This window comes from Adelges cooleyi, unplaced genomic scaffold (assembly GCF_023614345.1).
Source record: "Adelges cooleyi isolate 19-005CV unplaced genomic scaffold, UGA_ACOO_1.1 ACOO_flye_CR_arks_rails_tigmint_CR_PRNA_2, whole genome shotgun sequence".
NCBI classification, from domain to species: Eukaryota; Metazoa; Arthropoda; class Insecta; order Hemiptera; family Adelgidae; genus Adelges; species Adelges cooleyi.
The window spans coordinates 1,088,643-1,114,973 of NW_026095860.1; the positions used below are offsets into that span (position 1 = coordinate 1,088,643).

General features: G+C 37.4%; 1 protein-coding gene across 1 annotated transcript in view; it reads left to right on the forward strand.

Moving 5' to 3' along the window:
• Window positions 1–16,244, forward strand: part of LOC126833671 (max dimerization protein 1-like) — a 123,910-nt gene extending 107,666 nt beyond the window's left edge. The window contains exons 5-7 of the mRNA XM_050565126.1: window positions 9,879–10,098; window positions 14,565–14,682; window positions 15,640–16,244. Coding sequence (XP_050421083.1) covers window positions 9,879–10,098; window positions 14,565–14,680 — 336 coding nt within the window. The 3' untranslated portion in view covers window positions 14,681–14,682; window positions 15,640–16,244. The remainder of the gene's footprint in view (window positions 1–9,878; window positions 10,099–14,564; window positions 14,683–15,639) is intronic.
• Window positions 16,245–26,331: the final 10,087 nt, after the last annotated feature.

A 26,331-nucleotide genomic window follows, 5' to 3' on the forward strand; every position in this document is an offset into this window, starting at 1 on the left:
TTAAAAAAACAACAGCTGTTTGTGGCAAAAGTTAAATGAAACAAAAAAAAAAAAATCGTCTACCCTTCGTACTATCCTATCATCCTGCCCATACCATGGCAATACTAATATACTAATATAATATGTCGAAGAATTATTTATTATTATTATTATTTTTTACATACAAACGCATTACGAAGGACAAAAACGCCAACGGTCGAGAGTCGGCCCGGGGTCGTTTGCAGCGTGGGCGAGTAGGGCGAACGGGGGGGGTCGGTCGAAAAGTCCAAATGACTTCCGGTCGAAAACGGATGTGTATAAGTAATAACTCGGAAGTTTAGGCTTTCGGCCTACCCCCCCCCCCCTCGCCGCTTTCAAACTTCCTCGTCCACCGCGGACCTAGTATTTATCATAGCTTGTATATATATATATATGCGAGCGAGCGTGTTTGGGACTTCACATCCGCCGCCGCCGTCGGTACGTGACTGACAGTGGTATTCTCCCTGACCCTTGACAGTGGTGGTGGCGGCGGTGGTCCCGTGGGAATGCGATATAGAAATGTGTTTTGCCCCCTTACCCCGGTTGGACGGACTTTTTGCCGGTCGCACCGTGTGCGTATGGAGAAAACTTTGGCCGCATATTAAGTGCACCGGTTTCGAAAACAACTTTTGACAGTACAACCGACGAATTGAATAAATAATTTAATAGCGCCCCACCCCGCCGCGCACGCGGTAGTTTCCTTTCCGGTTGTTATTATTTATTATTAGCATTCCGTACGCCAATAATATACTACTGCTACTACCGTACATACACACTGTATATACAATATTATAATATATAGGGGGCCGACTTTCAAAAACGTCGTTCATTCCGACCCAGCCTAATGCATATCACATATGTGCATATTATTATTATTATTGTTAAACCTTAGCCGGTGCACAACCCCCTCGTGCACGTCCGCTACCTCCGCACATTTGCTTAACGTTTCTGTTCTCTCTCGACCGAGTTAAATCATTCCCAGTCGTTTGTTAGAAGAAAACTCGACAAAATGATCGAATGTTCTCTCCCCTGCCCTCGCACCCCGCTATTGGTTTGGCCATATTGCCGAGTGATTTATGGCCTTTACCCTCGAGGATTTCGGTCTCGCCAATAGACAAGTAATAAATGGCACCCGACGGCTGTTGTTTTGCAAATCACAAAGTTCATCCGACCGTTGCGGGCCGGGATTTTTTATTTTTTCATCCCTTCTTTCGTTTTCTTCCACCGTTTCTCGCCGTCTTGGCCGTCCGACGTTAATATTTCTTTCAAAAAAAAAAAAAATCATAAAGTCTTTGCCCCGTCGTCCACGTCGCCGCCGCTGACGTATAGGGTTCATTAATAAAGTTTAAACGGAGAATAAGACAAAAAATAACAGTCTAAAATCTTACATAGAAGAGATTTTTATTTTTATAAACCGATGTACCGTAAAACAACCAACAATAACAACGCGGAGGAGTAATGTATAATCCGCGTACAGCCGTTTTGCTCGCGCCGGGCGGATGAGTGTTTTAATGGAAAATAAAATTCTCCAACGGTCGCAGATGAACAATGGCGATGAAGAGGTTCACCCTCCCCTCGGAGGGCCGCGAGCGTGGTCGTCAACGGTGGTATTCAATATTTTTCTCCCCTCCGTCAATATTAACAAAAAATGACAAATGAACTTTTCAACAGTTGTACACACTTTTCCGGTCGGCTCGGTCGTTGCTGTTATTTTAACATTTTTTTTTTTTTTTAATTTCATGTTCGTTGCGCCTACGGGCTTTTGTGGAAACAACTCTCTAATTAATATACCTTTTTCGGTTGTCAAAATCGGCCACCCGTTTGGGGGGGGGGGGGTCTGAAAACCTAACCTGTTTTGTGCCACCGGCCGACGGTTGTTGTTATAGTATGTGCGCCACCACTACACTCCTCTTGTCGCGGAGAACTCGGCCCCGGGCAGTCCCCGAAGTGGGCAACAGTGTCCAAAGTTTTCCGCGCATTTGCAATTTGCGGATGACATGGCGAACGCGGTTTTTCCCGGTTCTCCTCCATTCGGTTTACCCTGCTGCCACACAGCTCTCCTGGCTCTTTAGCGATTTCCCGCGAGATTTCCGCCCCGGGTGACCTCAATTACATCGGCGGAGCGAGTACCATAAAAATACACCCTTCATGGAAAAAAAAATGTGTATATACTTTATATATATAAAAAAATACACCCGTTTGTGTATCCAACTATGTGGCCTATACTTGTATGAACTATAGTTACACGGTTTAATAATAATAATAATAATAAATAACAAGCGTGTGTGGTGTATTCCGCAGTGGCTTACTTTTGTGTAAACCTATAACCCCAGAGGACGTCATACCTCCTATTTATTCACAGCAGTTAGTAGGGTTGTAGACAATGCACTGCAAAATCTTAATTTAAACGTTTAACTGCGATGTGTAGTTATTTGTTCAGTAATTGGTACGTCGAATACGCCACAAAACACAATGGACTATCGCCTAAGTCACTGGATTTGTCTCTGGTTCTAAAAATACAAATACTCTTCTTCTTGAGTTCGTTGGGCTCTTCCAAGCAGAACGACCACGAACTGTTCCCATAAGTATTTTTCCTGTAGGGATCTGTTCCATCGTTGCTGCATGGCCAGCCCATCACAATTTTCCTCTTCAATATGTCCAAATTATCATTAATTGAGCCATAAATTCTAACTTAGAATTTCGTTCATTTTTCTTAGTGGCCAAGTGTCAGACCTATGATAATAATGCTCGTGAATTTTTCAACTTCACAAGTCCACGAGTAACATTTATTTCTCGCTTAAACTCTTGCTGTTGACTCGTACCAAAGTTGTTTGAATTTTCTACCCTTTTCTGAATTCATACTGATCTATTTTTTATGGACTGACAAAACGATAGATTCCGTTTTTTTCTTCATTTACATGTAATCCTACTTTTATCGGCACTTTATAAAGTCTACTGAATAATATCTTCAATCTACCTCTATCTCGAGATTCTTCCATCAATACCATATGGTCTGCCAAACCTAGTGAACACTGACTGCGTTTTAAAATCGGTCGTTTTGTTTTTTCTCCCACCCCTCCTTTGCATCCCTCCGCCAAAAAACCAAAGCGAACGAGGTCTTTTTTATATATATATATATATATATTTCTTTCCGTTGTGCGCTTTGTTCTTCTTTTTTTATTTTGGCAAGGTTTTTATTTCGCTTTTAAAGCGCACATTTTTTCCACCTCCGTTCTTCACGTTTACCCTGCAAACCAATCTGCGCCGCCGCCGTACCCTCGCCGTTTTTATCTATCTCCATATAGTAATAGTATATATTTATACATGTGGCGGCTAAAGCTGTTGTTGCAACCGAACGAGCGACTTATTCTTCGACGCGTGTGTGAGCTTTGCCGTTCGTTCTTAAAGAAATACTTCGACGCCGTGTCAAAACCAATCGGCGCTCGCGTCACGTATTTACCATGGCCCGCTGCTTGCGGGGATAAACCCCTCCTGTCAGAGGGATGTTACGTTTTCCAACCAAGGCTTTTCTTCTCCCTTTCTGGCTGTTCCGTTATTAGTTTTGTTCGATTCGAACCACCGTGAAAATTTTCTCCACTCACTCGCCACCCCCTCTCTCTCTCTCTCACTCTTTTGTATTTTATTCCATAACGATTCTCATCCGCACACCACATCGCATTTTTGCACATCACATCGCCGGTAAAAATGTACACAATCCTGATTTTTTTTTTCTCCAACTTTACCTGTCCGCGGTGGTCTATCCGCCGGAAAGGCAAGCTCAAAATCATCTTCCTGGCATTTATTAACACCGAACTTCGTCGTCCGGTTAGGTCAAATCAGTCGTTGTTTCAACCTGTCACCGACAGTTACATGCGTGTTAAATGAACCGCCCCAGTATCGATTGTGCTATAGTATGTAATTAAATCTTAAAGCAAGCTATAGGCATATTAATCACTGGCATGCGATCAGCGGCGGGGGCACGGCAAGTATAGGTGTCGTACATTTTTAGAGAAACTCGTTTAGCGCTTCTATTGTTTCGGGGAGGGGGAGGAGGGTAACCCTAACCGAACGACTATTACAGTTATAGATGGTTAAAAATAATGAGTGGATTTCTTCACATGGGTCGTTTTGCGAAAAGTAGTCACTTTCCGTGTTGAAATCATCCTTTAGCAGACAATGCTACTGCCGTAGTAGGTCCAATGTTCCCGTGGCAGGAGCGGCCTTCAAAGGATCAACCGTAAACGTTGGTGCAAGCCAGGGTTGTGAGGAAACGGCTATTGATTGATTTTGTTTACCTTTGTTAGTGAAGCATATTAATTGTTCTGACCGACACATTCGGTCGATCCGCTGCGCATCCTAAATCAACAATTTTCAAGACATGCCGAAAACAATTGATAACGACAAACCCGTGGGGGATCAGTTATGGCCGGTACAAATAAAATCTATTGGATGTACGCTATTACCGCATATAAATCGACCGACTTTGGCGTGCGGGCGGGTGACCGTAGCAGCGGTGTTTCTTTTGTGCGCGTTTCTCCGGCGTGCACTACTTTTATATTAAGATTTTAATTGGTATAACGTGGCGGAGACGGTGGCAACAGCCGAGTGAGGGGCGCCGCAAAGTAGTGAGACGTTCCCTTTGCCCGGGTTTCCCTTCTCGTTTTTGGCTTCGCACAATTTCCTGTCTGCGTAAACTGTTTAAGACCGAAATTACGATGTTAGTCGCGGCGCAAAAAGTGTCGGACCACCACCGACGGCAGCCAATTTATTTTTCCCAGCTAAAGTTATAATTGCTTTTCGACGACGAAAACTTCTTTGCGGCGGTGCTCCAAAGTAGCCCCGATGGTTATTAAATTATGTATTGTGTTCTGTCGCGTGGCGGGGGGAGAGGGGTGGCGGGAGCGACGTAGAAACTGTCGGTTTTATTTGTTGGAATTTTTCGTTCTTCTCGCACTTGTAACCAAAATCAAATTTTCCATCTGTCTCTCCAAAAGTAGCGTGTGGTGGAACCTGTGTGTGTGTGTGTGTGTGTGATCAGCCGGATCGTTGGTGAACGTGCCTCGCCGTTGCAGCCGGATAAAAACGGCGACATTTAAAGTAATTTGCATTTATATTGAAATTTGGATTTTTTTTTGCTGCTCTTCTCTCTCCCCGTGGCCTTTTTCTCCGGTCTTTTAATTTCATCTCGTCGCCCCGTGCACATTCCGGCACACGGCCGCCCCTATACTGTTTTTTTTTTTTTTTTTGTCCGCCTAATCGAACGAGCGTTTGGCGTGAAATCCTTTCATGTTTGTTGCTGCGTTACACGGCAAAATCTACGGAATTAAAACCAAACGGCCGGAAACCGACCCGGTGTTGTTATTACTATTCTCCGGCCAACCCGGGGATAGCAACGGGAAAAGCACTCCGGATGTGTGTTTGGTCGACCGCGGCAAAGTGGTTGAAAATACAAAACCTAATTCTCCGTGGTGTACGACTATTCCAATAACTTGCGGTCTACGTGAGCCTTACTCCTGCAAATGCGCCGGATAAGCTATTCCCACCTCCTCCCCCCCGAAAAGAAAACATATTTCTAGTAGCCGTGCATGCTGACCCGAAGTAAAACCCTTCCAGTCCGCGCTGGATTCTACGCCTACATTCATCGAGTTACCAAAAAGCTCTAGTTCTTTATTTGCCATCGTTGTTTTGTGCACACACATAGTGGCGAAACGGCGGAGAGGACACCGTGTTACATCCGGATGAACGAAGAAAACTCAAAAGTGTATTTGAATTTGTACTCTTCTCGCGCCTATCCATATCCTAGTCTGTACTTTGACCTGAGCTAGAGTGGTGTATAGAAATAATGCAAAGCACAGCACTTAAGCCCCCAAAGGACTTTGTCAAAAAGAAAAACATTACCTAGCAGAATCACTAGCAGCAGCACGCACAGCGGCCGAGTGAATTATTTACTCGAGCTATTCCAATTGCAGCATATTTTTGATGTTGCATGTATTCCTTTTTTTTTATAACAGCTAAAAATCTCTTCAAGAGTCATATTATAGTTTAATATCTTGTTGAAGGCGACGTGTAACTGCCAAAATGGGATTACTCCAGGTTGACTGTGATATATTTTTCGGGAACTTCCTCGGCTCCCTTTTTCTTTTTATCCGCTTCCCATTTAACTTGTAGCCTCCAGACCCGCGTAGAGTAGTTTGTGCTGGCAAAAATAGTAGAAAGAAAAACGATATCGCTCATAGTGGTAGAGCCTGGTGGCGGGACCTTCGGTATAATGAGCGCCCCGCTTGCCAAGGCGAAAGGGAGAAGAATCCCAGGAATCCAACAAATGACGGATGTATGTCGTTTTTTGCCCGCGCCAGTTTCGTGTAGTACACCAAAACGAGCGTACATATATGTTAAGGGGAAAAAGAGCCCACATCAATATACAGACAACAAAAATACAATATACATCTTGAACGTGTTATCAGCGTGAAGAAGCGTCAAGGCGATCAGGCAGTTGACATTATTGGATTACCATCGAGAACCGAGTGACGCCTACCCCCCCCCCTACCCCGTCCACTTTGGGGGCGGATTAAAAGGTTTTTGACGCCGCTTTTCTCGTTTTTAATGGACCAGGACGCCACCCGGTAATATGATTTCATTATTATTATTATTATTATTATTCAGAGGGGAAAATCGCTTTAAACCGAAGGCAAGAGGGAAGGGGGGGGGGCAGGGCGTTAACTTTGTCCGTTCACAGCGCTCGCAGTTTCGGCAAAATACAATTTAAACGCGCGCTGTCTTTTGGACACATTTTTGATGTGCGATAATTTAAACACAATGTGATTTTCTCTCGGCTTCTCGACGGGGTTTCCGGTCGTTCGTGGTCATCATATTTCTTGTCCGTTTAGTTCGCTCTCTGACAAATTAACCGCATAATACACCTATTCCGGTGGTCGGGTCCCGAGTGGATGGAGATAATATACTCGCACGTGTATAATATGATACACAAGTTAACGATGACGACGACGGGGACACAGCTCTCACAACTGTTACCTAGTTGCCGCCAACCGTGGCGTTGTCCGTGTCGTTTACACGCAATGTACTCCAGCGATTTCTCAGACCTCTAAGAGACGTTATCAATCATCATTTCATCCGGCTACACAAATAACGGCGGCAGCAGCAGCAGCAGCAAACAGTCGACAAAAGACAACGATAATGATAATAATATATATAGTAACAACCTGTGGGGGTAGGGGACGGCCGCCTACTCTTCACAGCAGCTCCTCGTCTTAAACACCACACCGTCTTAAACACCGTGTATACCGTTCGCATCACTATATTATTGTGTTTACACTGGGCCTTTTGCTCCTCGACAAGACTTGTTTGCGCACAATGGTCTCTAATCAAAACACGACGACGTCTCTGCAGCGCGGTCGTGTGTGCGACCGACAAGCCCGCCTATTGTTTGGCCGTGGGCTTTATGCTGCTGCGCTTCCAAGTGTATTGTGTATTGCTGCTGCTGTTGGTGTTATTCGTATAATATCGAAGTTTGATTAAAGTTTTAACGTCGACGGCAAAAACCCTTTTGAGCGCCTGCTCAACACGCTATTGTCGGACGTCGTCGTTGTGCCACCTCGGTATTTATTTTACTAAAGTCTAAACGGAATACAACCATCATTTCGTTTAAACCCAAGTATACTGTATATGTAGGTATAGTTGGTATACACTAGTTTGAACGCCGCGCCGGTGACAACAAAAAGGGGCCATTATAAAATATGTTGTAAAGTCAATTTTACATCGAGGGAGAAAAAAATCCCCATAGCCGACATAATAGGAAACGTGTTGGCCGAGCTGAACAAAAGAAGGGAGGAGGGTACCTAACGGGCGTGTATGTGTGTGCAGAGCGCTCGAGGGCGAAAATCCTATCTGCTTTCAAAAGGAATATCGTATATGGATATAAAGCCGCAGCGATTGTGAGCTATCAATTTTGCTCTAATAAACCGCTAACAATGGAGAATCTCTCTCTCTCTCTCTCTACATCGGCCGCCGCGTGTTCCGCCCGAAGGGTTGGTGGAAATGTCTCCATCTCACACCACATAGTATACACGCCCGTCGTATATTATACCTTCTTCCAGTACCTCTACTCGCTTCTCCCTACCCGTTCTAAACTCTTGCCCGGCCTCCGTCGTCGCCGGTGACAATAATATTTTCCATTGCTGCGGTTTATAATAACGTGTCTCGGTTAGGTCTTTTCGGCAGCGCAATCGATATCGGAGACACGAAAGTCATTAGGGAACCGTTCGCGTGATATAGAGAGGCCTTTGAAGTCGACAAAAGCTGGCTATCCGTCGTTATATTCCGCTTCCCCTCCGACAGTCCAACTCCCTTTTTTCCCTTTTGATCCTCTCCGCCGGCGTTTCCTGCTCCCGTGCTTCTTCTTATTCATCACGGTGTACTACTACCGCCGGTGGTGTGGTAATTCAATTAAAAATCGAAACGTCACTAAAGCCGGGATTACCAGATGATTCACTCTCGAGACGACTCTGGTTAGACTTACACGGTTCGTTTTTCAATGAACCGTGTGCGCAAATCCGGCTTTGAATACTTACCGTCGGTAAGGTTTTTGGCCGAACTCCTCCTCCCATGTCGGTTTATCGAATCCCAAGTTAATAACATATTAACGTTACTGTTGTCATCGCGCCAAGTATTATTGTCATAGTATTCCTATGCAACATATTGTGTACTAGCAAAGCAGTTATGCCGCCATATTGCCTATTCGGAACGCCGTCCAATAAAATATAACCGGTCGGATATATTCTCTCTTTCGCGTTGTGGTTATTGCTGGATCATTAGTAACAGCAATAGTCTATAAAAGATAAAGCCGAAAAATAATCTATGTCGACGAGAAATTACCGTGGTGTCTGCCGGGAAAGGATACGGAGACCAGGGCGAGTTGATGACTGGCTGTACCCTCCGACGAAGAAGACAATGGACTTTAATTTCATACCCACCTATCCGTGTGTATTTTCCAAAGGACCCAGACCACAGGGCCAAAGGGATATTTTGTAAGGGAGGAGGGATAGGGTCTGGTGTGTGGTGGTTGTTGTATTTACCACTGCTGCTGCTGCTGCTGCTGCCGCCGTTGTTATGCCCAAAGGCAGTTGGTGTTGTCAGATTATTAATTCCGCTGTATCCGGTAGACGCGCTTTCTGAAAGTCATTCGTTATTAATAGTTTAATTTCACGGCGAGAGGTAGGGAAACACAGCGAGATAAGGCGACACGATAACTCACGTGGTTTGGTCGTAGTATAACCTTTGTCGACGCTTGTAATAAATTACCAGACGACGACGGTGCGGCGCGCTTTGCCTTGCGCTCTTCAAGGAACTTTTTATATTCGCCTGTATTTTGTGTGATTTTTTTGTGTAATTGGAGAGCAGAGGTGATTAACTAGAGGAGGGTATGTTTGGCGGGGCGAGGCGGGATGCGCGAACGGCGGTCAAATAGAATTGGCAAACACGGTTTGTACAAACTCAACAAAGTACTAACACCGTGCGCATTATAAATCCCCGGCGCCCGTCTGTTTCCGGTATCTGCCGGCCGGGGAAAGCAACCGCCATTAGATGACTTTTAGCCCGACTACTTTTAAACGACCACTTTGTATGCACCGGTCGCAATTGTTTTCCGCCGCGCAGCTGATGAATTATAAACGAGCGGAAACGACAAACGACTGGCCTATGTAGCTTGTATGGGTCTGTCGGCGGAAATCTTACCACCATTCCTTCCAACCTTTTTCATTATACGGCACTCTGTGTGAATCCCTGAAACTACTACCCTTGTTTAATTGCCGTTGTAATAGCGTTGGCATTTATTTTTGTTTCAGAATCTTGAGTCGCAGGAGAAAAAGCAAATGATTCACAAAGACACTCTGAGCCGGGAGCACAGATTCCTCAGGCGGAGACTGGAACAGCTGACCACCACGCTTAACGTGAACAAACGCCGGTCCGTGTCGGAGTCCAGCAACTACACGACCGCGTCCGGCGCGTCCACGACCTCGTCCGCTTGCAGCATGTCTTCTTCGTCGCCGTCCATATCCGAATCGGGTAAGCCTGCACACATATGTGTTCTATGTATGGCCAGTGAGAGAGAAGAGACGCTCGAAAAAATTATCACACTTATAGGAGACAGTTGTCAAAACACATATTCGTGTCAGAAACAATTCGGATCATCTATCCAACTTCCATCTCATCAACCGCTCCAATGTAACCTATTACAGTCTCAGTATCCTTCACAGCTCCGTAGGAGTTTGCTCTCAAATACGAGAATTTAAGGGTTTCTCATTGACCAAATTTCTGCCCCACGTGTAACAATAGGCGGTGTTAAGCTGTTTCTTTAAATCTCTTGTCAGCGGTTGTGATCCTAGCCAACAGTTTCATTAGTCCAAAGAAACATTTTGTTTCCAGACAGGATTCTAGCTTCAATTCATTGTCAATCTGTGATTCTCTATTAAGCAGACCTGTAGAGTGTCGTTGTAAGCTCATTCCTATATACATTTCTCTTATTACTTTTTCTAGACTATGTTAAACAATACGGGCTGTAGTGAGTCGCCTTGCCTGATCCCATAAGCGTCGGTTCCGATTCTACAGTTTCCTCGCTAATGATTTCAGCCCCATTTTATCAGTCGATATGCCTTTGTGAGCCTTTGCGTGTGGGCTTTTATGTGGGTTTGTACGAGCGCAACCAACGATGAAATCGATCCGTCGGTGGACACTGGCCCGCGTTTCCAATGGGGTGTGTGCATGTCAATGTGAAGATAATTCTATTGTCTGTGTGAGAGCAACACCTGGACGTGGCCGACACACGTTTTATTATTATTATTCCAATTGCAAAACGGTCGAACCGAAAGGGTCTGAAATTTAATTCGCTCCCGTCTGCTGCACCCGAATGGTGTATCGGATGTCACCCTGGACACGCTCACTCCGGTATGAACAACCCTCGACAGCCGGCCCGTTTGTTGTACTTGAGTCGATAAAGTCGATTACACCTTGTACACGACTATAGGCCTAAATTAATTATTAACCTTATAGCTGCAGCAGTAAGATCTAGAACATCTACCCTTGAGAGCTTTATGTCACACACTAGTTGTATGAATTACAAGGCACCAAAAGAAACTGCTAAAGATTTGGCTATAGTCACTTGGCTTCAGCGACAATGACAAGGCATAACCTTTAGAGAGCATAGTTGAAGGAACCGAACATATTGGAAATCGTTTAACTTAAAGTGATAAAATCATATTTAAATAAACGCTTCGGTGTTGACGACAGGCAACACACACATATCAATAAAATCATTGCAATTATGTGTTAAAAATATTATTTTTGGCACTAGAGTAGATATATTGATTGGGTTGATCATATTCCTTACCTGGCAATTCCAAGAACATAATGAACATATGTTTCGGATACCTGTTGAATGTTTTTGTTTCCTTAATAAAAAAAAAATATCTATGTATGTTAACTATAGATTTTTGAGGAAACTGTAAACGATTATATGATATAATCCCACTCTATATTCAGTCTTAATTTTCAGACATGTATAGAGATAAAGAATAAGTTTCCATCCGTTTTGTAAAACAGCGTTGTTGAAACAATACCTTCCCGGTCTTGTGTGGGGGCTGGGTGTTGATATCGTTGAGCTTTTTTAAATAAATATTATTCGTTTTTATTTTAATGAGTTTTTTTCCATATAATATTAGGTGTATGTGTTTAGTTTTTTGTGCTCGCTTCGACGTTAAGCCTCTCGAAAAAACATATCCGACAGACTCGAGAGACGGTCTGTCGAAACAATGTATATATTCTAATGAAAACATGTTATTCATTAAAAACGTATATTATCATTTTATATATATATATATATGTATACAGAAAAGTGATGAAAGAAAAAATCCCATAGAATATTAATATATTATGGAAGACGCGGGTCGCTGTAGTCGAGACCCGTTGCTCATTAGAGTCATCAAGCTCGGGCTTTTGTATAATATTAACAATAAAGTGGTGTGCTCCTAGTCCACAACAGTTGTGTTGTGTGTGTGTGTCTCGGTTGCTGTTTTAAATTAACCAATTTCACCGCAATTATTGTTTCCATACCCCGGCCAAACGTCTCGGGGGCAAAAAGAGCCGTCACTGGATTTTTAATTTGCTTAAACCCGGCAAATAGTCACATAATAAACGAGAAATTTTTTCACTCTCTCCCTGTTGTCACTCCAATATTTTTTTTTTCCTTTGAACAAACAACAAACGAGACGAGACCCGGGGATTAGGGGGGGGGGGGCGAGAGTACGTAGCGATCCTTAAATTTTTCTTTAAAGGTCGGAGATGACAAAAAAAAAAAGTAATAATAATAATTATAAAAAAGCATTTCACGTTTAATTAGCCATTGGCGTTTGGGCGCGTCTTAAACAACTCGGAGAAAATAATAATTGAATTCGCTTTAAAAAAAAAAAAAACATTCTTTAATCGCGCGTCCGCCGAACTCGGTCTTTGTAAACTTGGCTTCCTTTTCTTTCTTTCCGTTTTTTTTTTTTGGCCTTCGAGAATTATCGTTATAAAATACAAAAAAAAAAAATGTAATTTTCTAACCCGAATGGGGGTCGAGGAGAAAGGCAATTCCACAAAAAGGGCTAATAAACGTTTTTGGGCTCGTACCTTGTATCCTTTACCCCGTGCATTAACGAAGCCCCCCACCCTAACCTACATTCCACACCGGCGAAGAAATTTGGAGAAAACGTTTTTGAGACGAGGGGATAGGTCTTAGTGTTATTATAGTCTCGCGGTCGACTGAGTACAGAAGAAAATTCCAAGGGGAAAATACTTGTGTGTATATAATTACAAAGAAGAATGAATGAGTTGGTCGGCGGTGCCTCGAAAACGTTTCGATTTCGATGTCTTCGGGAGAGTTTATTTTCTGTCTCCGTCTCTCTCGTCCCCTTCGATTTTCTTTCTGTTTCCATTGTTCAAAGCGAAAATGCCACAGCGAACAGCAGCAGCCGCTCGTCTAAACGGTGTTGTTATTTAGCCTGCACTAAATCCTTTTGGATAATAAAAACAAAGCAACGGGGGAAAGATAGAGAAAACATTTAGCCCTCCGAAAATACTACTCTATATGTGTTCGACAACTCGTCGGTCGCTTCTACTTTCACCGCGTGTAAACTTTAATTGGTCTTTGTTTCTTTTTTTTTTTTTTTGGTGGGGTTTGCCGAAATTGCGTTTTCTGTCCTGGCCGTCGTTTGTCTTGTACCACGCCGGAAACTGTAATTATCTCGACTGTTTTGGGAATAGAACAGTGTAATTATTCTAAGAGAGACGGTGGATTAGATTGCAGGACATGTCCGTGTATTGCACTGTATCTGCATGGAGTGCGGATACTCTTAGCGTTTTACCCCCCCTTAGTCAAATGAAGCACACATTAACGATTGAGTGAATTTTTTGTTGACCCGAATTTGCTACTCTCGAATGTACTGTAATTTTCGAGGCATGCCAAGGGTGTTGTGTGAAGGGATGAAATGAAAACCGACCGGAGGGATAAATCAAAATCTTTTGGCGGGGGCGTACCGTGTACGGGGTTGGGGGGGGGGCACGCCGGAAATCAAAACCGACTCGTTTTGGTGGTCGGATATAATTTATAGCGCATAAAAACTATGCGCATTATTTACCGTGCGAGCGACCTAACCCTCCCCCCCCCAAAAAAAAAAACCGGGGAATTCCACCGTCGTAGTCGCCCGTGTGTAATATATATATATTATAAATGTCCGCGTCGTTACTGTTTATGTACATATTTTATAATATATATTGTTGTTATTATTGTATATAGTCATATAACATTATTATTATTATTTTTGTACTTGGCCTCGCCTCGAAAAGCCAAAAAACATAAGCGGCGGCGGCGGCCACGGTAGTGCCCCCCCCCCCCAAATTGTTGGTGATTTATGGCGGCGACGTAGCCAATCTAAAAGTGCGCACCCCGGTTGTTATTATTACCTACTACCCCACACCTACTCCTCTGTACTACCACCTAGTACCTACCCAGTGTATAATATAATGTCAAATAGTATCGAACGCAATTAACCGGTCCGAAAAAAAGAAGATTTATCTAACAGTAGGAGGACATCCGTTTCATCGGCGGGGTAATAAATTGCCAACGCCGCTTGTGCTCTACGTTTTATTATTATACGCTTTGGTTTTGCACCGATGACGGATAAATTGCCTTTGGAGAAAACGGCAATCCCTCTGTATTTGCCCCGTGCCCACACAAGGTTTGTCTTCCTCCGGCTTGTATTTATTATTACCGTCTTCCTCCTGCCCGGCAAAGATTAACGGGGGATTAGATACCGAACACCGGCGACGGCCAATTTGGACGGCGAAAAATATAACCGCTCTCCTCTCACTCTCTCTCCCGCACAGGCTGTTTATCTTGTTCTCTTTGGTTATTATTTGACAAATAAATTACCCGTATCGCGGTTTGTGTTTGTGAAATTAATATTAGTTAATCGTCTGGTTTTGTTATCTTGCAGACGAAGTGGACGTCACCGGATGGGTCAGCGACACAGGCAGCGTGCAATCCGGATCCAGCGACAGCGGCGTGGCACTGTCCACATGCCGCATCACTCTTTCCGAAATGGTCTTTTAGATGTAAGTATAGCAAAGTATACTAGTTACTATACGGCTTGGGGTTAATTTAAAAATCAAAGCTGATGGTATATTATACCTTTAGGTTAGGTTTGGTTGTTGGGTTTGGTTAGGTTTCGTTGGGTTTGGTTAGGTTTCGTTGGGTTTGGTTAGGTTTCGGTTGGAGGTTTGGTTTACCCGACCAAACTTAACCTAACCGAACTCACCAACTCTTAAGATATAATATACCATTAACTTTAAGTACCGTTAAATTAACAAAAAGATTTTATTTTACAAGGTAGTCAATAGGTTTTAAATTTAATTAATGATAATTACTTAAATAAAACAGTTATTTAGGTCAGGTTTGGTTTGGTTGGGTAAACCAACTCGACCAAACCAACCGAAAATAAATCGAAAAATTAGTATCTATCTTGAAATGCTCGTTTACTTGGAAAATAATTACTATTTTGTAGTTTTTCTTTTTGGGAGCCATTTTTGTACAATACTACACAATTGCCAAATATTTATCTTTTTTTTTTTTTTTTAATTATTTTAAATAGCGTTTTTAACTACCGATGTGTTAAATTACCAGTTTAAAACCAGTACAGTTAGCAGAAATTGGTCGTTAACCGGTTTTGAATAATTACTTTTAAAGTTGTATTAAAGTCTAGAAAGGGTGGATTGATGTATTAGTTTTGCGAGCGCCCTAAGTTTGGAAATTGAATAACTTCAAAAGTAATTATTCCAAACTAACTGGCTATTAACAAGTCAAAAAATTGTCCACCAACTTAATGGTAATTTCAAACATTCAAACGAATATATTATTCTCCTCCAACATCCATGATGACATCAGAACTGTGACACTTACCATGCCCTTATAAGACATCCGTGTCGATAATTTTTTTAGTTTTTGTATGTGCCACTACTTTTGTTGCTGATATTTTAATAATTTAACGTTGTGATTTCGGCGTTGTGTTTCAGAAGCGAATAAAAGCAGAAAAGTTAACAAAACGGCGACGAACGATGATGACAAACGCAAACAAGCAAAAAAAAAAAAACTATTCTACAACAAACGAAAACCAAAAAAAATTTTCCCAAAAACCAAAAAAAGTCACCGTCGGTGTCAAGTGTATGTAACAAATAGCCTGCGCAACAACCACAGAAGCTTTTCGAAAATTCTGACCAGGACCGATTCTCCGGACTTCCTGGGAGAAATCTTCCCCCCCCCCCAAAAAAAAAAAATGATACACAGACACAAACAACGACTTCCCCCCTATCACAAATTAAATTAATATATATATATATATATATATATAATAATATCTCCGTCTTAGATCCTCCCCTTCGTGTGTGTGTGTGTATACCTACCACCAGCAAACGAGCCAGCGACGTCCACCACCAAATACTCAGCTCTAGTCACACCATAATATATATAAATAATATATTATATTTAAAAAAAAAAAAAACTAAAAAGATTAAGAGATATTTTAACAAAAAAAAAAAACAATTTATTGAATTGTATAACTTATTATTATTATTATTAATTAATTATATTATTATTTATGTATTTAATATATATATATATATATATATATATTATATATATATACGTTGGTGATTGGCCACACACATAATTAATATGTACCTAAGTAACTCGCGGAGGTGACAAGATTTAGATAAGAAAAAAAAAACAAATTTATTATAATAAAATTACAATTTTTGATCGACAAAATATTATTGGCAGACTATAAAATTATTATTAAAATAAAAAAAAAAGTTTATATAGAGGTATATGTTATTATTATAATATACGAACATTTCGTTGTTTCGAAAGCTGTAGTACATTTTTTTTTTTTTTTTTTAATAATAATAAAAAAAATAACATGTAATTTTTAACCCTTTTACGCAATTTTATCAGTATCTCATTATTCGTAATTTTTATTATTATTATTATTATTATATATTTTTTTCTCTTTTTACTATTAGCGGTAATCATTACAATAATTATATTATGTATGATTTATTATTATTATATATAGACCTAAATATTATTAATTTTTTTTTTTGTTCTGTTAATAAATTATTATCGAATAATACGATATATATATATATATATATATATATATATATTTGATTAACGGTAATTAGTATATTATATTGTGTAATTGTAGGTGGAAAATGAAACCAAATTAACTCTAAAAAAAAAATAGGTGTATTATGATAATAATTTTTTTTTTTTTTGGGCATTAAAACAAAAAGTCTTCTCTCTCGCCGGTCGTTTCCGTTCGCAGTCTCTAAAAAAAATAAGGAGAAATTTTATATCAGACACATCCCTCTGTTATGTTACCGACTACTTGTTATCTCAGTAACTTGTTATCAGTAACATCTAATCTCAGTAACTTGTTATCAGCTAGCAGTGTTATTGTGTGTAAACGGCGTGCGCGATATTTTCGGCGCTACAATTTGGCAACACTGCGTTGAGTTTCGGCCGATCTGAGCGGCGCGCTATCTGGTTTTATTTTGTCATATCGGCTGTGGGATGATGATGATGATACGATAACACAATGATAAGAACAATAAGAACAATAATCAATAATACTGTTGTCTCGAGAACGATTCGAACGACCTCGCCGGAGTGCAGATAGATCTCTTTCTAGTTTTACACTAACTCATTTTTTTTTTTTTTTTGCCAACAAAATCTCAGAACACAATACGATGATGTACATAATGGATAAGGAAGAGAGTTCAGCCGTAACGTCCGGGTTGGGCTTGAGAGTACCTGGAAGGGTCATCAACAAGGATTGGGGTTTGAATTTTCGGAGGTGCTAATTTTGACGGACGATGAAATAGTTTTTCGTTTCCATTTTCACAGTTGCAGTAGCAGAACAGCGGTACAAGTGATTTTCAACGGTTATCCTAAGACGTAAGACGAGACAAGTTTCAAGTGTGGTGTAAAGTGGTGGAAAACGAAGAATACAGGGTCGGAACTATCGTTTTTTTTTTTTTTCTTGGCCTTTATTTTATTAGAGATATCGTCTCAAAAACGTCGTACAAAAGATATTGTTTATTTATTTATTAAACATTTTTGTATGAAAATGTTTCCCCTTGGTTTGTGTCCGACGGGGGTGTGTTATTTAGAGGATGTATTTGTTTCTATTCCAAAACGGGAGAAAGGAGGGGTTTGCTTCGTATGCGTGTGTGTGTGTTGGTTGTATATTATAATGTACATAATAATAATAATAATGTGTAATTCCTATATAATATTGCTATTATATGATTGATGTGTGTACCTGATAAACAAAATGTTAAAATAAACCGTCGTGCGTTTTGAAAAACCGAAATTCGACAACATTATGTTTGCCTAAAATAGAGCTGTTGATATTCTCATTATTAATTATCGCCATATAGATACGATATGCAATGATATGGAGGCGTCTTGTGTGGGGCCCAAGACGGAGAAAAACGCAATGTCAATATTGTTTGGGAAAAATAAATGAAATTAAAAAAAAAAAAAACGTCACACAAACTAAACCGCGGGCAAGATTTAAAAGTAATATGAAAACGTTTTTAACAAAAATTGTTTGAGCCGAGCAAACATTGTATGCGTTTGTTTTTTTTTTTGTCTTGTAAATTAATTTGTTATTATTATTATTATTACTGTTGTATTTGTATATTTCTTTAAAAAGCGTTTATTTTTTTTTTTTTGAGGGGGGAGACATCAAATTTGCATAATTTTATTTTATAAGTATTTTTCCAGAGCCGACTCGACCGGTCCGACACTGTTGTGGGTTTAAAACAAACGGTTCTGTTAAAAGTCAAAACAGTAGCACCACTACAATACGTTTGATGTTAAATAATAATAATATTGGTGAAGGGTTAAAAAAAGCTCTGGAAAATGCTCTGGAAAAAAAAAAAAACGTTAATATTGTAAATTATTATTAAATTCGTCCCTCGGCTTCGCGCATAAGGGTAATGGATAAGTTCAAAAATCATTATTGTAATATATTATTACTATATAAATAATTAATATATATATATATATATATATATATATATATATATATATATATATATATATTTATATATATATCCCGTAGGGTGTCTGGGTGTTCCCGGATGAGAATATTACTGAAAACAAACATTTATAATTATCAACGTTAATAACAAAGATATAATATTATTATTACATTCATAGCTGTATTTTATCGCGGTCGACTATTAATTATTATTATTATTATTATTACAATAATTGTTGTTACAATATGAATAACAATCGTCGAAAATAGTGTGCCCGAGTATTGAAGAAAAATGTTTGTTGTTTTTTCCTTTCGAATATCTTAACGAAAAAATTCAATACACCTATTGAATTGGTTAAAAAACTATTTACAAAAAAAAAGAAAACATACCGAGTAAGTATCTAGCCATTTTCGATTTTCAGTTATATGTATATATTTTTTTCTCTTTTTTTTTTTTTTATTCTTTGTTTTTTTTAAATATTATATTATTACAAATAAATATATTATTATTATTAATTTTAAATCATAATCGTCGTTTCGTAGCCATATAACACGCTTGGAAAAAAATGTCTTATACATAAAACAAACGTTTGACAGCAAACAACACTAATAAACAATACTTTATATCAAACACACATTAGTTGTACAACGACTTATTTTTAATACATTAATATAATATACTAATATGTCTAACTAATAAATTACTTAATGTAATATATTTTTGTCACTTTTCTGTACAATTTTTTTTTCTTTCCTGTTTAGTTAATATATTCAGACAACGCTATACATAACAAATTTTAATTATAACAATACTATATATAATACAAGAATGTCTGTTCACGAATAACGAAACAATATAATTATTATTTAATATTTCTTAGGCCTCTATATTATTATTGATAATGTTATTATAATTATATATATATACATAATGTCATTAGTTTATAATATTACTATCTACTAATAATAATAATTAATACTATTGTACGTATGTTAGACTTTTATGTTTAGAACGATACGCCGACTATCACGTTTACAGATTTAAATAACGATGATATATTATTATAAATTAAGTGGCTGTACAATGTTTACAAAAAAAAAAAAAAAAGTTGAAAAAACGATTTGGAAATATTAAAAAAAATATATATATATATATAAATAAAGAATGAAAAAAAATATAATAAATAAAATTGTAAAAGAAATTTGTTGTTTTTATTTGTCAATTTATTTACAGTGTTCCATTTTTTTCCTATTTTCCCGGGTCGCACAATAATATGATTAATAAGAATAAGAAAACATTTGATTTATAGCTGGAATTGTTATTATTTTTTTTTTTTTGGAATAATATGTTTTTCTATCCGTGTAGCAAGTTCATATCTATTTGGCAGGCTGGTGAAAATCTGATCAAGAAGATTTTGGCCTTGCTCTGTTGTACTGCCTTGTCCAATATTATCAGTATACCTAATTTAGAAATATCTTGTGCCACACACGTTCTATTAAATTTATACATAATTTTAATTTTAGCAAAACGTATCAATCTCTTTCCTTCAATCTTCATTACAATTTGACTTTGTGATACGATTTCCCAACAAAATCTTGTCAAACTGCAGATTTGATAACCAGGCATCATGATATTTTTGTTTTTAATATTTTTGAACAGGTATCTACTAAGTACCAGTAGATTTTTATTTTCGAAATAATAATACATTTTTAATAATTATTGTGAAAAGAACTAAAACCAACGAAATTGTTGTCAACAATGCGATGAAGACATATCATTTTATTTATGTACAAAAATTACACAAAACAAATATTACAAATCAACTAATTTTGTGATATTTTTACGCAGTTAAATAAAGACAATAGAAAAAAAAATATTGCGCTTATATTTTATTTTAAATGAATATATTTTTCAAGAAAATTGTCTATTTCCGGAAAAAGCGCGTTTTGTTGAAAATTGCCACATTTTTTTCCAACACATTATTTTTCCAAATTTAATGCAAAACGCACTTTTTCCGGAAAAGGGTCGTTTTGCTAAAAATAAGATTTTTAAATCCTAAAAAAAATAATAATAAGGAAACTAAAGAGTATTTATAAATCAATCGAAAATATTTTTTTTTTTAAATATTGTGTTATGATCTAAACCGTTTTAAATGTTCCTAAACGTTAAACTTGCTCTATTGGAAAAGGTACGTTTTGAATTGTAAGCTTTTCGATTGATCATTTTGAAACATCTGGTATTAGGTTCTGATAACAACAGTTATGCAATTATGTGCTCATCTAAATTTTAGCTATCATATCACACAAGAGATATTCCCTTGACCGGTATTACCCACCGACTGGTATTCCCCCATTACCCCCTGCCCACCGTCCAGTGTTTTGTGGACAAATTCAAAAGCAAACTGTCGTTATCACCGTCGGATAATAACATAATAATATGGTAACATGTCCATATCAGAACGTGATTTTTACAAGAGTTGAATACTAGCAAGCACACCTTGGCAAGCCACACGTGCGGCACACGAGGCCGAATTTAGGCGACAGAACGAACACAGTGTGAATAATAATAATAATCAAAATCAAATAACACATGTTACAGTAACAATAACGGTTTCAATGTAATCTGTAGGTGTTGGTTTTCCGTCTACACGCGATGTGATATTTATTAGAACTTATCGAGTTGGCTGCACTGTCGACGTTTGACGGCAACACTGATTGTGGAGCGTTGGATAACGTACTGGATTTGTTGAGTTTGGACGAGTAACGCCTAATTATTGCAATAATAATTTAACCCGTGATCTTTGATCGATTCTATTCGACTCTATTTGTCTAGATTATACTAATATTGTTTTTGTCTCGACACTGTTCTGTATTACTACTCGACTGGTCGTAAGTAATTCCATAAGCGGTGCAATAGATGGCGTGGGTGGTATGTGATGTGTTTAGTACCGAATATTATCAGATAACATTAAAATGATTATCACACAGAACGTTGTTTAGCTAATATAACCATTGTTAACGTACCTAATAATCAAATACATTGAGCTGTAACCGTTTGTACCTAGCGCAGTAATATTATTTCATTTTTTTGATGTAATGTAATGTTAAGACAAAGTGACTTTCAGTTAAGATAAGAGATCAAGGATTAGAGATAAGAGATAAATGATAAGATATATGTGATAAGTGATAAGAGATAACGTATCCACGGTTTGAAATATTAATTATAGATTTTAAAACAAATACATACGATTTGAAAACGGGAAACAGATTATGCGTCGGTCGATATGTGTTTATATTTGATAGTACTCGAGATGTTGATAAATTTGTTTTGTTGATTAGTGCAACTGTGTTTGTGAACCCGAATAAACTAACTAAATAACGACTTAAGGTACATTTTAACAAATTATTTGTTTAGTAAAATCTTAAAAAAAAAAACCTAGTTATTTTCTCCACTCCATGGAAAAACCATTTGTTATCACTTATTTGTTGTCGTTTACCTCTTATCACTTACAATTTGTTTCTTATCTCTTATCTCTGACTGAATGTGAAAGTGTAACGGGAAAATGGCGACATGGAATTTCTTGTATCCGGCCCAACAACAAATTATCCAAGTTTTAAACTTTAAAGTATTCCGAATTTCTATTATCCGTGAAAAAAAATTATTGTTAATGTTTTGTTTCGATTTCGAAAAAAAAAAATGTATTACTTTAAGATAGGTATTTGTAAAATTAAAATATTAAAGCACGGAGAGAAGATGTCCAGACAGACAAAAAAATAATAAAACACAACATTGTAATAGTACTTTCTCAGAGACATTCGAACAAAAAGCAATGGCATTAAGAAGTCAATTACTAAATCATATTATACATATAAGAAGTATAAATCACAAACTATTATCAGATAAGGAGGAACAATATGTTTTTTTTTTTGTTAGAGATACCGACGAACGAAATAAATATTACTTAGGCAATATATTTCCACTGGTGTTGATAAAGATATTGTTATAATAATAATAATAATAATAATATATTACATCACGTGTGCTGAACATTAAAAGTGCGCATTTCGGTAATAAATTTGAAATTCGATAACGCGTTCATATTATAATACAGATATATGTGTGTCCGTATAGGTATGTATATATATATGAAAAAATATAATATATCATATCTCGGTGCAGCGTTCAAATGTGGTATTGGCTGTTCCGACTTTTATAATATGTATGTATCATTTCTATAATATATTTCACGGTGGAATCCGAGAAAAGAAAAATCCTCTCTTTTTTTCCCACCCCCTTTCGACACACAATACGATTTTACTATCCCGCGACAATATATACACAGGGTGACCCAGTTTTTTACAAAAAATATTGCCTGTATAAAACCTTGTTTAAAATGGTCGCCTCGACTGATGTGGACCACTCTGTACACACATAATAATATGTACAAGGTGTCGTGTTAAGTTCTACCGAGCTTCAAATGAGACATTCAGGATGTTCTTTGGGTACAATAAATGGTGTTCATTTTTTTTTAATTTAAAAATTATTTAAAATAGAACTTGTATCTCATTCAAAAATTGTCTTACGGAGAAAATAATTTCAGATTTGAAATCGGGGAAAAAATCTCGTCAAATTGATATGTAACATGATTTTTTGGTATCTGGCCACACATACGTCCACTGGGTGGCCACCGAGTGGCCGGCGTGTGAATAAAACCAACACATGGCACGCGACACATCATTTATTATAAAATAATTCTAAGGAAGCCACCGAATTGAGAATAAAATCTAACCCAAAATTATGTGTCACATGTCATATGGTGGTTTTTGTCATATGCCGGCCACTCGGTGGCCACTAGGTGGACGCATGTGTGGCCAGATACCAAAAAATCATGTTACATATCAATTCAACAAGATTTTTTGACCCGATTTCAAATCTGAAATTATTTTTTTCGTAACACAATTTTTTAATGAGATACGAGTTCTATTTTAAATAGTTTTCAAATTAAAAAAAAAATGAATACCATTTATTGTAGTACCCATAGAGCATCCTGAATGTCTCACTTGTGAAGCTCGGTAGAACTTTACATTACACCCTGTATATATTATATATATATAGGTATAAATTGTACATAGTATACGAGAGAAAAATATAATAAAATTAAATTCTAACCGAAATTGATACGTGGCACTCGTCAAACGTGATTGGAACGTTGAAATGCCAACGACAAAAACATTTCGCCTTTTTCCCCAAAGCATTTCTCGCACAAAGGTATTCAATTACGTTACATACAATTCGGGACGTCGCCTTTTTATCCCCTTTTCGGTGTGTGTAGACTGTAGGTGTATAATATAATAGGTATAATAATAATACACGTCCGTACACTTCCAACTTGCAAGTGTTACGTTGTCGAATTATATTGAAAGACATCCGAAAATGTTTTCACCGAGGTCTCTTTTTTAACCGTCAAAACTCCAAAAAAAAAAAAAAAAAATCAACCTATTGAGTGTAAGCCAAATGAAGCTGAAAATAACATAATATAAACATATCAAAATTCTAAAATCTACTATTAAAGTACAATTTTTCTTTTAAAGTCTTTGTCGTGTGTTGATATTTTCAACTGTTATAATTTTTGTTGATTTTTTTATTTGACTCGATTTTAACTTTTTTCATTGTAAATCTATAAAATACATTTTTAGTGAATTTGAAAATTTCCTTTATTTCCTTTAAACCTAACGTTACCAAAAACTAATGTTAATACATGACTTAAAAACTAAAAAAAAAACCTAGTTATTTTCTCTGCTCCGTTGAAAAACATATTTTAATCGTGGATATGTTATCACTTATCTCTTATCACTTTTACCTTTGTCTCTTATCTCTTATCAATTATCACTAACTGAAAATGTAACGCGAATATGGCGACGTTAAATCTTCTGTATCCTGCCCAATAACATATCCATGATAAAATAACAATAAGAATCTTCCTAACCTAACCTAGCCTAATCTAAAATAACCTGACCTGATCTAACCTAACCTTACTCCAACCTAACCTAACTCATAAATTTAAAGACTAATATCGCAACAGCTACCGTCAAGACCGTTTTGGCAAAAAGCATATGTTAATACATGACTTAAAAACTAATAACAGACAAAAAAACCTAGTGGTTTTATCCGCTCCACGGAAAAACATTTAATCGTGGATGCGTTATCTCTTATCACTTAGCTCTTATCTGTTATCTTTTGTCTCTTATCGCTTATCTCAACCGAAAGTGTTTTGCACGAAAATGGCAACATGAAATTTCTTGTATCCAGCAATCTTTATTCTTGATAAAATAACAATAAGAATGTTCCGTTTTAAAGGACACGCGAATTGTAAATAAATAATATTGTTTAACGGTTCATAAACCATGTTATGTGTATACTGTGTAAATTCGTCTAAAAATAAAAATCGGCTCTTAATAAATGAACCACAGTCTTCAAAATTGTACAATTATTTAAATGAATCAATAAAATGATGTACCGAATTTTTTTAAATTAAGAACAATGTACTGCGGCGAATGTTGACCGGACGATAACCAGCTTTTAATAATAATTTTTTATAGTTAAATTAAATTTCAGAACGGGAAGAAGGGTGTAGTGTAGTAGGTATTATTTTTATCTGTGCGCATCAGTCCGTCTCTCGTGTTAAATTTTGAACTTAAATAAGAACTCTTAAAGTCTTATTTTACTAAAGTCTTATTTCAAAACTGTTTATCGACTAGTCAAAGTTTTCGGCGTATAATTCTTTATTTATTAAATATTAATTAAACATATTGTAGACGTTATCGTTTAAACTTCAAAGGTTGATAGTTCACCGGAAAACACTAAAAAGGTAAATATTTGATAATATCGTTAAACTAATAATATAAATAAATATGTTTTCGAAACAAAAAATTACAATTAATTAAATTAAATTGAATGCAATTAATTAAAAAATATATATCAATGTCATACGTTAAATGGATCACCGTGTATGAATAATATGTATGTTTTTTTTTCTACTGTGGTTTTGTGTTATTTACATACAATATATATATATATATATATTTTTATAATATGAAACGAAAAGTTTAAGCTAAAAACGCATACATAATTAAACACACGCTTCGGTTATTAGCCTTGTAAATTAACTATTAAGAAGTTACACTTGTGTACAAAAAAAAAAAAAAAAAGCATCTCCTACTCTGTAAGACATTCACTGTAAGCATGCAAAAAGTTCATGGACATTTTAATGCGACCTTATAAGTTATACGTGCAACAATGCATGTAAAAAAGTGATTAGTATTATTTCTATAGGAATAATTCTCATCAACAGATCAATTAGAACAAAAACCAAACAAGTCTGGACTCTGTGAACCCGTATTGAGCCCAAAAATTGAAACGAAGTAAAATCAGTTCACCCAGATAAAATGTATAATAATTAATTGCTGACATGTTCAAAGGTTAACGGTTGACTCGATCCAAAATCGTTAACACGGGCTGTTTTCGAGTCGATGTCTGTGAACAAACGTTGTTAACAACAATTGTGTTGTTTTTTTTTACAAAATTACATCATCGTTTTAAAAAAAAAAAAACACTAAGGTTAACGGAGAAATCTCAGAACGGAAAAACCTGAAACAT